The sequence below is a fragment of the Carcharodon carcharias genome, chromosome 1 (assembly GCF_017639515.1).
Source record: "Carcharodon carcharias isolate sCarCar2 chromosome 1, sCarCar2.pri, whole genome shotgun sequence".
Classification (NCBI taxonomy): Eukaryota; Metazoa; Chordata; class Chondrichthyes; order Lamniformes; family Lamnidae; genus Carcharodon; species Carcharodon carcharias.
Window position 1 is genome coordinate 106,226,879 of NC_054467.1, and position 12,621 is coordinate 106,239,499.

General features: G+C 41.4%; 1 protein-coding gene across 1 annotated transcript; it reads left to right on the forward strand.

The window, feature by feature from the left end:
* The first annotated feature begins 2,567 nt into the window (after positions 1-2,567).
* On the forward strand, positions 2,568-11,939 carry ccng2 (cyclin G2). Its single transcript, XM_041196478.1, has 8 exons — positions 2,568-2,935; positions 5,757-5,891; positions 6,511-6,648; positions 6,802-7,052; positions 7,375-7,453; positions 7,579-7,677; positions 9,036-9,235; positions 9,385-11,939. Exons 2-8 carry the CDS (start codon positions 5,757-5,759, stop codon positions 9,530-9,532), a joined length of 1,050 nt encoding a protein of 349 aa, XP_041052412.1. The 5' UTR covers positions 2,568-2,935; the 3' UTR covers positions 9,533-11,939.
* Positions 11,940-12,621: the final 682 nt, after the last annotated feature.

A 12,621-nucleotide genomic window follows, 5' to 3' on the forward strand; every position in this document is an offset into this window, starting at 1 on the left:
TAAGAGTCAATAAAGACTTATAGTTAACCTACATATGACTGCGAAGACTTCTTCAGACTTACCGAACTGTAACCAACACCCCACAACAAGAGAAACCGAGGTAGTGTTGCAGGTTGATGACCTTTCATCAGAACTGGGAAAAGTTAAAGATGTAACATATTTTAAACAAGTACAGAGGCAGGGAAAGAGGAGGAGGAGAAATAAACATAAAAATGGCTTGTGATATGGTGAAAGACAGGAGAGATTAAATGACTAAAGAGATGACTGTTCAAGGAAAAGGAGGGTAGCAATGGGACAATTAAAGAAATAAAGGAAAAATGGGACAATTAAAGAAATAAAGGATATGTCTAAAGAAGCTGTAAATGGCAAAATCAGAAGCAGCGGTTGTGAGTTGAAATTGTTAAACTCAGTGTTGGGTTTGGAAGAGTGTAAAGTACTTAATCAAAAGATGAGATATTCTTTGAGCTTTTGTATTACCTCAAACATCTCCAGATTGAATTCCATGTGCCGTTTTTCTGCCCAACTGATCAGTTGATGGACCAGTCTACAGCTTTCTTCCTTGGCCATTTTTCATAGCATCTGCAAACTTCTTCTAGATTTTCCCACAAGAGGAAACATCCTCTCCACATCCACCCTGTCAAGACTCCTCAGGACCTTATATGTTTCAATCAAGTCACCTCTTGCTCTTCTAGACTCCAGCGGATACAAGCCTAGTCTGTCCAACCTTTCCTTATAAGACAACCCATCCATTCCAGGTATTAGTCTGGTAAACCTTGCAACACATTTACATTCTTCTTTAAATAAAGTGACCAATACTGTTCAAGGTACTCCAGATGTGGTTTCACTGGTGCTCTGTATAACTGAAGCATAACCTCCTTACCTTTCTTTTCAATTTCTCTCGTAATAAATGATAACATTCTATTAGCTTTCCTTATTACTTGCTGTACCTGCATACTGGCCTTTTGCAGTTCATGCACTAAGATACCCAGATCCCTCTGCATCTCAAAGCTCTGCAATCTCTCGCCATTTAGATAATATGCTTCTTTTTTATTCTTCCTGCCAAATGGACAGTTTCACATTTTCCCACATTATACTCCACTTGCCAGATCTTTGCCCACTCACTTAACCTATATATATCTTTTGTAGCCTCTGTATGTTCTCTTCACAACTTACTTTCCTACCTATCCTTTTATCATCAGGAAATTTGGCAGCCATCCCATCCATCCCTTCATCCAAGTCATTTATATAAATTGTGAAAAGTTGAGGTCCCAGCACTGATCCCTGTGGCACACCATTTGTTTCATCTTGTCAACCTGAAACAGACCCATTTATGCTGGCTCTCTGCTTCCTGTTAGCCAGCCAATCTTTTATCCATGCCAATATGTTACCCCCTATACCATGAGCTCTTCTGCACTAACCTTTGATGTGGCACTTTATCTTGCATTTTACACCTGAAATATGAGCCTATCTTTTCATGTACTAACTGACATGCTTTCCATTTTATTTTTATTTTGGATTTAAGTTATTTTGTTCTAGCTACCATCTAGTTTGATTTAGTTACCAACCCTGGTTGGACATATCACATGACCTACTACCTCCTGCAAAGCTAAACAGCCCTTTGTCCCAGCATTAAAATTTCTACGGAAATGTTCAAGGAAAATTATAAAAACACATGATTTTAAAAAAACCTATTTCTCTCTGGAGATTAATGCTCACTGGAGATTAATTTTTAAATCCTGGAGACTCCAGGATTAGCCTGAAAGGTTGGCTGTCCTGATGCCAGGGAGATCATTGTGAACCAATCAAATGAATACATAGAATAGAGTTTTGTAGAAGAGACATATTGGATTTGAACGTTAACTCTGTTTCTCTCTCCATAGATGCTGCCTGATCTGCTGAGTTTTTCCAGCATTTTTTGTTTTTATTATACAAATAAATAGATAGCATAATAAATAATACTGGCTCTGAAGACGAGTCATAAGGACTCGAAACATTAACTTTTTTTTCCACAGATGCTGTTGGACCTGGGTTTTTCCAGCATTTTCTGTTTTTGTTTCATAATAAATAATACACTTATTGCCCCAGAAATCATCCCAAAAATTTAATTTCTGTCTTTTAATTTTACAAGGGATGTTATGAAGTCTATAAACACAGTAATGTAATATTATGGGTGTATATTGTGTGCATGGTGCAGTGTCTCAGTCTAAACATGCAGAATTGAAATCTACTCAACAACATATACTGCTCATGTTTAAAGGCCGTTTCCACCTATCATTAACCAGCATTTCTATTACAATCAACCAATCAGCACCTTACCTGTTATACATCGAACCAATCGTGGAGGGTTACCTGATTAATGCCGATCAATCAGGTTTCCATTTTGTGGACCAATCAGAATGCTCTATTTTGGGCGGACTTTTCGAACAGGCCAATCAGAGAGGGACATTTAACAGGGAGCAACCGAATGTACCTGTGGCAAATGGAATGCGCATCCGCCGCTCCCAAATAAAAAGAACAATCATTCAGCGTAACGAGAGTTATTAATAAAGCTCAAACTACTCAACCTCTAAAACTTCTAAAAAAGTGTGGCTGTGAGCAAGGCTGCCTTTGCTAAAACGGAAAGATTGGACAAGAAAGAAGGAACTATTTTACTGATTTATTCATGATTAGAAAAATGCCTCCGCCGAGGTGATGTTAGCAGCGTCAGTAAATATTCGACATTGAAACAGAGAAGCAGAGAGAGAGACAGACAGAGCGAGGGAAGGTGGGGGTCAGAGAGGGGGAAGAGGATAAGAGAAGGAGTGGGGGAGACAGACAGAGAGAGTGGAGACGGGGCGACCAAGGCATCGAGAGGACGGGTGATCACCGGCTCCGCATCGGCTCCTCTGACCCTGGATTTTAACTGCAATCGAGAGTGACATTGAACGGCAAAACCGTGAGTTCAAATCGGAGGAAATCTGGGTGTTTACATTGATCTTCGACTGGGGTGGGGGGAGGGGAGGGTGTCTGGGTGTTTACATTGATCTTCGACTGGGGTGGGGGGAGGGGAGGGTGTCTGGGTGTTTACATTGATCTTCGACTGGGGTGGGGGGGAGGGGAGGGTGTCTGGGTGTTTACATTGATCTTCGACTGGGGTGGGGGGAGGGGAGGGTGTCTGGGTGTTTACATTGATCTTCGACTGGGGTGGGGGGGAGGGGAGGGTGTCTGGGTGTTTACATTGATCTTCGACTGGGGTGGGGGGGAGGGGAGGGTGTCTGGGTGTTTACATTGATCTTCGACTGGGGTGGGGGGGAGGGGAGGGTGTCTGGGTGTTTGCATTGAACTTCGACTGGGGGAGGAGGGGAGGGTGTCTGGGTGTTTACATTGATCTTCGACTGGGGTGGGGGGAGGGGAGGGTGTTTACATTGATCTTCGACTGGGGGGAGGGGAGGGTGTCTGGGTGTTTACATGGATCTTCGACTGGGGGGAGGGGAGCGTGTCTGGGTGTTTACATTGATCTTCGACTGGGGTGGGGGGGAGGGGAGGGTGTCTGGGTGTTTACATTGATCTTCGACTGGGGTGGGGGGAGGGGAGGGTGTCTGGGTGTTTACATTGATCTTCGACTGGGGTGGGGGGAGGGGAGGGTGTCTGGGTGTTTACATTGATCTTCGACTGGGGTGGGGGGAGGGGAGGGTGTCTGGGTGTTTACATTGATCTTCGACTGGGGTGGGGGGAGGGGAGGGTGTCTGGGTGTTTACATTGATCTTCGACTGGGGTGGGAGGAGGGGAGGGTGTCTGGGTGTTTACATTGATCTTCGACTGGGTTGGGTGAAGGGAGGGTGTCTGGGTGTTTACATTGATCTTCGACTGGGGTGGGGGGAGGGGAGGGTGTCTGGGTGTTTGCATTGAACTTCGACTGGGGGAGGAGGGGATGGTGTCTGGGTGTTTACATTGATCTTCGACTGGGGTGGGGGGGAGGGGAGGGTGTTTACATTGATCTTCGACTGGGGGGAGGGGAGGGTGTCTGGGTGTTTACATGGATCTTCGACTGGGGGGAGGGGAGCGTGTCTGGGTGTTTACATTGATCTTCGACTGGGGTTGGGGGAGGGGAGGGTGTCTGGGTGTTTACATTGATCTTCGACTGGGGTGGGGGGAGGGGAGGGTGTCTGGGTGTTTACTTTGATCTTCGACTGGGGGGAGGGGAGGGTGTCTGGGTGTCTACATTGAACTTCGACTGGGGGGAGGGGAGGGTGTCTGGGTGTCTACATTGAACTTCGACTGGGGTGGGGGGAGGGGAGGGTGTCTGGGTGTTTACATTGATCTTCGACTGGGGTGGGGGGAGGGGAGGGTGTCTGGGTGTTTACATTGATCTTCGACTGGGGTGGGGGGAGGGGAGGGTGTCTGGGTGTTTACATTGATCTTCGACTGGGGTGGGGGGAGGGGAGGGTGTCTGGGTGTTTACATTGATCTTCGACTGGGGGAGGAGGGGAGAGAGGGTGTCTGGGTGTTTACATTGATCTTCGACTGGGGTGGGGGGAGGGGAGGGTGTCTGGGTGTTTACATTGATCTTCGACTGGGGGGAGGGGAGGGTGTCTGGGTGTTTACATTGATCTTCGACTGGGGGGAGGGGGGTGTCTGGGTGTGTACATTGATCTTCGACTGGGATGGGGGGAGGGGAGGGTGTCTGGGTGTTTACATTGATCTTCGACTGGGGTGGGAGGAGGGGAGGGTGTCTGGGTGTTTACATTGATCTTCGACTGGGATGGGGGGAGGGGAGGGTGTCTGGGTGTTTACATTGATCTTCGACTGGGGTGGGGGGAGGGGAGGGTGTCTGGGTGTTTACATTGATCTTCGACTGGGGGGAGGGGATGGTGTCTGGGTGTCTACATTGATCTTCGACTGGGGGGAGGGGTGGGGAGGGTGTCTGGGTGTTTACATTGATCTTCGACTGGGATGGGGGGAGTGGAGGGTGTCTGGGTGTTTACATTGATCTTCGACTGGGATGGGGGGAGGGGAGCGTGTCTGGGTGTTTACATTGATCTTCGACTGGGGTGGGGGGAGGGGAGGGTGTCTGGGTGTTTACATTGATCTTCGACTGGGGTGGGTGGAGGGGAGGGTGTCTGGGTGTTTACATTGATCTTCAACTGGGGTGGGGGGAGTGGAGGGTGTCTGGGTGTTTACACTGATCTTCGACTGGGGTGGGGGGAGGGGAGGGTGTCTGGGTGTTTACATTGATCTTCGACTGGGGGGAGGGGGAGAGGGGAGGGTGTCTGGGTGTTTACATTGAACTTCGACTGGGGGGAGCGGAGGGTTTCTGGGTGTTTACATTGAACTTCGACTGGGGGGAGGGGAGGGTGTCTGGGTGTTTACATTGAACTTCGACTGGGGGAGGGTGTCTGGGTGTTTACATTGAACTTCGACTGGGGGGAGGTGAGGGTGTCTGGGTGTTAACATTGATCTTCGACTGGGGGAGGGGGAGTCTGCGTTTATTGTAATAAACTGGGTGAGGAGTGGTACTCAGGCAAATTGTAAAGCCTTTAACTGTTATTGCAGCTTAATGGATGATATCAGCTAACTGAGCAAAGATTATTACTTGCCTCTGTGGCCTAGTTAGTCTCCGAATGTACTTGCTGTGCTTAAAGAAAAGCTTTGATAATGTTTATGAACTGAATTTTAACTGACCCATTTCTGCCACTTCTGGCTGCCTTTCGAAAAAGGCACAGCTGTTTTGAATACTCTTAAGCATTAGTAATTCCATGCTTTTGTTTTTGTTGAAGATGAAAGACTTAGTATCCTATGAGCACAACAATGAAGCCCATAAACTATTGAAACAGATAAATCAATACTTAGAACAAGAATCCAAATTCTTACCAAGGGCAAGTGGACTCCATGTAATGGAAGCAACCTTGGAGGTAAGAAGTACGTAGGTTTAAAAGAAATCATTACCATTTTCTCCCATATTTATTCAGCTCCTTCTTGAGCATTGATTATTTAATTTTTTTGGTCATAATGTAGAAAAGAAGAGAAAATATTTTGCTTCTAAATCTCAGTTGTTTGTTTTTGGGAGGGTGTATTCTTTTGCTAGACCATGGTTTGCCATGAAATAGAGATACAGCCCCTCAGTCCGCTCTTGTTGAACATGCTGATGTTTCACTCACTTATCTAGAATTTAACACAGGAGTTTAAAGCCAAAAATGCAGCATTGAAGGATTGAAAGTTTTATGAATGGAGAATGTGATTAGTTAGGCAGTTGTGCAGTTGTTTCACTAACTGTTGTGTTCAAACCTGGTATCTGTCAAAATTTTTCTGTTGCTTTGCATAACATCAAAACTTGAAATCAGTGTATACTTGATAGTAATTGTTCTATTAGCAGAAATAATGTATTTTAATAATTTTGGAGTGCTGCATTTAACTTCCATTCAAATCTGACCCAGAAATATCACAATTTTAAATTTTATCTGTCCCTTAATCTGATTCCGTTTGAGTGGCAAATGAGACCATTGAAAATAGTTATCTTTATTTGGTTTGCAGAATGATGATTGTGTCTCCCCAAAGTTAAGAGATGCCAAAGTGGAAGATCTCCGGAGTTTGACTAGATTCTTCGGCTGTAGTACTGAAACTTTCGTTTTAGCAGTTAACCTACTGGACAGATTTTTGTCATTGATGAAGGTTAGAATTCTAAACAGTTACTCCATCCTTTTAGATATGTGTTTATGACTAAAATTCATTAATGGGCACATGATAAGCTCCTAAGCTTTTAATTCGCTTTCATATTTTTTAAAGATTATTTAAACTCACCTGTCTTTTGTATCGGTTCTGTAGGTACGACCAAAGTATCTACCTTGTCTAGGAATAAGTGTCTTCCATCTAGCAGCAAAGACCATTGAGGAAGATTGCAATATCCCTCCTGCCCATGACCTCCTCCGAATCAGCCACTGCAAGTTTACAGTGTCCGATCTCAAGCGGATGGAAAAAATTGTCTATGAAAAACTAAATGGGGAATTTAAGGCTGTCACTGCCTTGCATTTTTTACACCTGTATCATGCCCTGGCACACTGCCATGTAACTGAAAGGTTAGTACCTAATTCTTAACGATAGGAATGCCCTGTACTACATTTAGCTAAACTTAATTTACATTCTCAAAATTCTCACATCATGCTCAAAAGTTCCTGCCTTTGTTTAAAAACTTGTTTTTTGGCAGTATGCATTGTAAAATCAGAAATGTGCTCTTTTGTACACGTACTGGTTTTCTGTATGTCAGAAGAAAGCTTGTTTGATAGTGTGTGAATATATGGCTGCTGATTTCAAAGATGGTCCAAGATCATGTTTGACAGAAAACAGAGATTTGGGATTGAATTGTTATTTTTGTATTAATAATACATTTTCTTTCCTTAGGAAAGAATTTCTGATCCTTGACAGACTGGAAGCACAACTGAAAGCCTGCAACTGCCGATTTGTGTTTACCAGAGCTAAAGTAAGTTGGATAGGTGTCATAACTCCATAAAAATGCAATGTGTAAGCCTTGTTCTGAGCTCATTTAAGTATCTTCTATTCTGTTATAGAAATAAACTTAAGACTGAAATTTTCTTCCTTTTGCAGCCATCTGTATTGGCCTTGTCCCTTCTGACCCTTGAAGTTGAAAACCTGAAATCTGGCGACTTGTTTGAAATTATACTACGCATTCAAAAACATTCCAAAGTAGGTATATTGGAAGATGCGTTTTTCAAAACATCCTCTTTTTTTCCTGTTAATTGGGTCAGCATGTTTCCTACATTTAAAACACAACCAATTTGATATACGAGTTAATAGGATTGACATGAGAGTTGCTACTATGTGCAGGAACTGCTGCTGAGCAAGGACAGGTGACAAACAAAATATTGTTTCTGCCCCACCCCATTGCGTTTACAAATTTCATTGTGATAAAACCAATTGGATGATTCGGGGTTGTGAAAGCATCGCACATAATACATTGTTGATCGTGTCTAAAGAAAGCAGTACTGCAATATGATTAAGTATAGGCAGTGGCTTTAATTTACCATCAATCCACAAAAATTCAAATTTTAGTTGTGGACAGAACCATTTCAGTTGAACCTGTTATAGGCAATTTTTTTTTTTTACAGCAAGTATCACATATTTGTTAAACCACATTTGCTTGACCATTTGGAGCCAATTATTTAGCACAAATTAATCAGGATAGATTCTGGAGTACATTTCAATTTGTTTAAGGAGAATAGCATGTACTGTGATCCTAATGTATAAATCAATGTAACACAGGAGATTAGACAACATTTCCAGTAAGATGCATTATCAATCACTTTAGGACAATTAATGGAAATTCGTTGTGGGTACAATTGCTCATGCATAACCAAAGCAAAAGAGAGAGAATTGCATCAGCATTACTACAACCCGTGTCACTACAGTGCTGCGCCAATGTCACTGCTGAAAAAGAGAATAGAGGGGGAAATAGTGTCTTGGGTCTTCATGCTCGTCCCTGGAATAGATAGCACCAATGTGGCTATGTTTTCCTAAAATGCCTCCTGTATCAGATGTTGGTGGTGTTTTCGAAATGGAGCTGAGGCAAAATGCAGAATTTTGGAGTGTTCTCCAATCTCTGGTAAACACCGTCTGCCGGCAGACACTCGGCCAACCTTGAGCTGTTCCTCTGCTCTAGAAAGCTCCAGGTCAAGGAGACTGCCCACTTTTGCTGACCCAGCCCACCCTTGTGCATAGGTATTCCATCCAACGATACCTCAGCTGAGCAGCAATGTCTCCAACATAGTGATGTACATCTCCCAGGTCACATGGTCACAGATTCGGGGCTGGCCAAAGAACCAATCTGTAGAGGATGGAGTTGGGGTGGCAAGGTTGGGGGGATAACCAGTGCACTGGATGCCCCTAGTTACAGCTGATATAGCCACGTTGAATCGGCTGCTCTTGCACAACCAGTCACTGTTCTGGAGGCTTCATCTCTCTGTCCACATAGAGGCCTCTCTCAAACTGTTGTCATCTTAAAAACATTGCCAAAAAAAAATGATAATGTTGTTGTTGTCTTTCAGATTACCCATTGTGACTTAGCGTACTGGCGTGAATTGGTATCAAAATGCCTGGCTGACTACTCTTCACCTGAATGCTGCAAACCTGATAACAAGAAGCTAGTGTGGATTGTTTCAAGACGTACAGCTCGTCATTTGCAGAGTAGTTACTACAGTGTTCCTGAACTACCAACTATTCCAGAAGCTGGTTGCTTCAGTGAAAGGTAAATTGCTCTGGTTTACTAATATTGAAACTTTGTGTTAAAATATTTTCTCTTTTACGCCTAGAAATATAATAGCCTACAATATGCAGAACTGAATTTGAATCATTTGAATTTTTTTTTCTATTATTCATTGTTGCTTTTTTTTAAAGTGAGGATTCCTGTGAAGAAATGAGCTGTTGTGAAGATGGCCTGAGCAGCTCCCCACAGAGTGACGCAGAAGGAGAATTTTTTCCTCGAGACCTCTTGCATCAACCCAAGTGGCAAAATTTCTGTTTTCAAACTCAATCCCCATTTTAGACCTGTAACTCGCCTTTTTGCATGTCCTTGTGCTTCTAACTGGCCCACATTGAGGTCATTTTAAAAAATCAAATCTCTTGAGTTAATTTATAAGCTAAAGGGGCATTGCATTGTAATATAGTGTTTTGAAACTTCCACTGTTGTTTAAGTATATCAGTCTGGAGGCATTGGTCCCCCATCCCCACATAATTATAATTTGGCATTATTCTTACTAGCACCTTCATATTGTGTCAAGAGAAAATTTGCTTTGGATTAAATACTTGCCGCAACTTTCTATTTGCCACAGCTAGTTTTATTAGCATTGATTTTGATTGCAAGATATGGTAACATAAGTATCACGGCATTATTTGAGAGATGAAAATCTGTATTTGGATGTTCTATGATTCAAAAACTGAAAAAATTTACTTAAATTCCTTCAACACATTCAAACAAAGTTTGTGATTGACCAGATGAATTGCAGAGTCTTCTCTAATATACCATTATCGGACTTATCAAATTCAGGTGGTTGGGGTAAAAGCAAAATACTGCGGATGCTGGAAATCTGAAACAAAAATAGAAAATGCTGGAAAAACTCAGCAGTCTCTGCTCTGAAGAAGGGTCACATGGACTCAAAACATTAACTCTGTTTCTCTCTTCACATGTGCTGCTAGACCTGCTGAGTTTTTCCAGAATTTTCTGCCATTTGTTTCAGGTGGTTGAGGGATGCTCTGTACTTCCTCTGTAAAACACAGCAATTATTGTAAGGCTAGATAGCTTACTTCGCACTATGCTTTTTATTAAGCTTGTTTTGACTGCACATTGCTAAAAGTGGAGCATTTGCATGTTATCCATATCCATTGGCAGAAATATAAGGATAAATTCAATGTTGCTGCACTCGAAAGAAGCACGAATTAGAGAATTGGTACTTTAAGTATGGGCTCCCTTGGCTCGAAGTGCAGAGTCAATAAATTGACTCTTTAATGTCAGTTTTTCTTGTTGGACTTTTAAAAATTCTTTTAAAAACTTATTTGCCCTCAATTGATCAGGGCTAATGTTAAAATTATATTCCAGAGATTTGTCAACACAGCTCTTTTGCGTGATTGCAAATAACCTTGTCTTTTTATCAAAGATTGCTGATATTTCAAGTCTGGCTTCCAATAATGTCTGGAAATTAAATCTTTTAATATTCATGCTTCTGGTTGTAAAATGTCAATATTAAATGTTTGTGGGGGCAGTGGGTGAAGTTATTTATAAAATGAGGGAGAGGTAGAAGTGGATGTCATTTTTGGAAAAATTGCAGAGTATGTCCATTTTATCTACTATAAAAGGGTGGCATTGTTTTTGTTTTAAATGCAGAGCTGGAAAGCCCTGTAAATTTATCTTTTGCTCCAAAAATTGAATTATCCAATAATTTAAATTAAGTTCAATTGATTATCACGGGAGGGTTTTGTTTTTGTTGTTCCACAGTTTCAATTTCAATGAACAGATCACTTAAATGATTTCAAATTTATAGGGGTAGACTGTAAACCTTAATTGTTGGAATTCCTCATGTAGCATTGTCAGTTGTCAATGTTAAAATATGTCACCTTTTCTCACCAATTATGCTTTCCTGCCCATCAACAATTCCCTCACTCTCGGTCTCTTCCTTCCCCCCCCCCCCTCCCCCACCCACTCCACTTTTCACAAGCTGTGTGTTAGTGACAGATGTGATGGCGTTCTCACGTCTATCAGCAATTTTTCATGTCTCACTCCAGCTGATTGGAGAGTGTCCAAATCAGTTAGGTTAGGCATACATTTTGGTCATGTAAAAGAGCTTTCCTTTTTAAAAAAAAAAAGAAAAAAGTGCCAACTGGAGGAAGTGTACTTTTAAAATTTGCCAATATTACAGGTTTTTGTGATAGTACTCTGTCAAAACCGCTGTGCTCTTATCTTTTAGCAGCAATTACCTCAAACAGGAGCCTTTGGTAAAGTAATTTGTTTTTGTACAACCTTTTGGTGGTTCAAGTGCCAACCATATATTTTTGATGAGGACTTTACTGTGTGATTAGTGATGTCCTAGTTGTTATGATTGATCAATGAATGTGCTTGCTCCTAATTTAATACTTTTTTGGGTATGAAGTAAAAGTTGTTTCCTATAGCCTCTGTGCAATGTAGGTGTATGGAGGAGAAGTCCTAGTTTACAAAAAAAATGTATAGTAATAGTGTAACTTAAATGTACAGATAAAAGTGCACTTACTTTTTTTCCTATTCAGGTATGAAAGCAACAAACGCACTTATATGAAAAGGTATTATGTAGCATTGTCTGGTTCTTTGACATGGTGTACAAATTCTATGTAGATATTAACTTATTGTATATTTCCAGTTTATACAAATTGCATAACATATCAACCTGACAAACTTCTACCATTAAAGAGGTTGAGTAAATGAAGTCTCTTTGAAATCTATATTTTATTCAAAATTTTGGAACATATATTTGACTGCTAAAGCATGTATTTTGTAGACCATCTTCCCTTTTATGTGCATAATGTTGTACTCACATGGCTTGTGCTTGTAACCCTAACATCGTAGGTATGTTAAGGTATCCAGCTTTCTATACTATGGAGTGCATTGGAGACAGTTCTAGAAAAAACGTCTTGGCTAGGGATAGACAATTTTATTATCTCGAGTAATGAGATAGAATTAGTTTGTAATATCATAGTAAAAGATCCAATGGGGGCAGAGTGATCATATTGTGATAGAATTTGATGTACTAGTGTTCGAAACAAGAGTCCTAAACCTAAATAACATAGCTATGACTGGTGAGTTGGATGAGATTGATTTGAAAAATTGATTAAAAGTTATGACTGTAGATAAGCAATGAAAAACATTTAAAGAAATAATTCAGAATTCTCAATGCATTCTATTGAGAAACAAAGTGGTGAACTAAAGAAGTTAAGGATAATATTAGATTAAATGGTAATGTTGTAAAGAACAGTAGTGAGCCTGAGGATTGGGAAAGTTTTAAAAACCAGCATAGGTCCACCAATAAATGATTTTAAAAAGGGATGGAATAGATTGAGTAAATACCAATATAAAAACGGATCATATGAGTTTCTATAAATATGTAAAAA

Bases quoted from the DNA above. Each gene is read 5' to 3' on its own strand.
- ccng2 (XM_041196478.1), top strand. From the start codon at position 5,757: ATGAAAGACTTAGTATCCTATGAGCACAACAATGAAGCCCATAAACTA. The intron at 6,649-6,801 runs GTTAGAATTCTA...TCGGTTCTGTAG, and splicing joins GATTTTTGTCATTGATGAAG to GTACGACCAAAGTATCTACC. The intron at 9,236-9,384 runs GTAAATTGCTCT...TTTTTTTTAAAG, and splicing joins GCTGGTTGCTTCAGTGAAAG to TGAGGATTCCTGTGAAGAAA.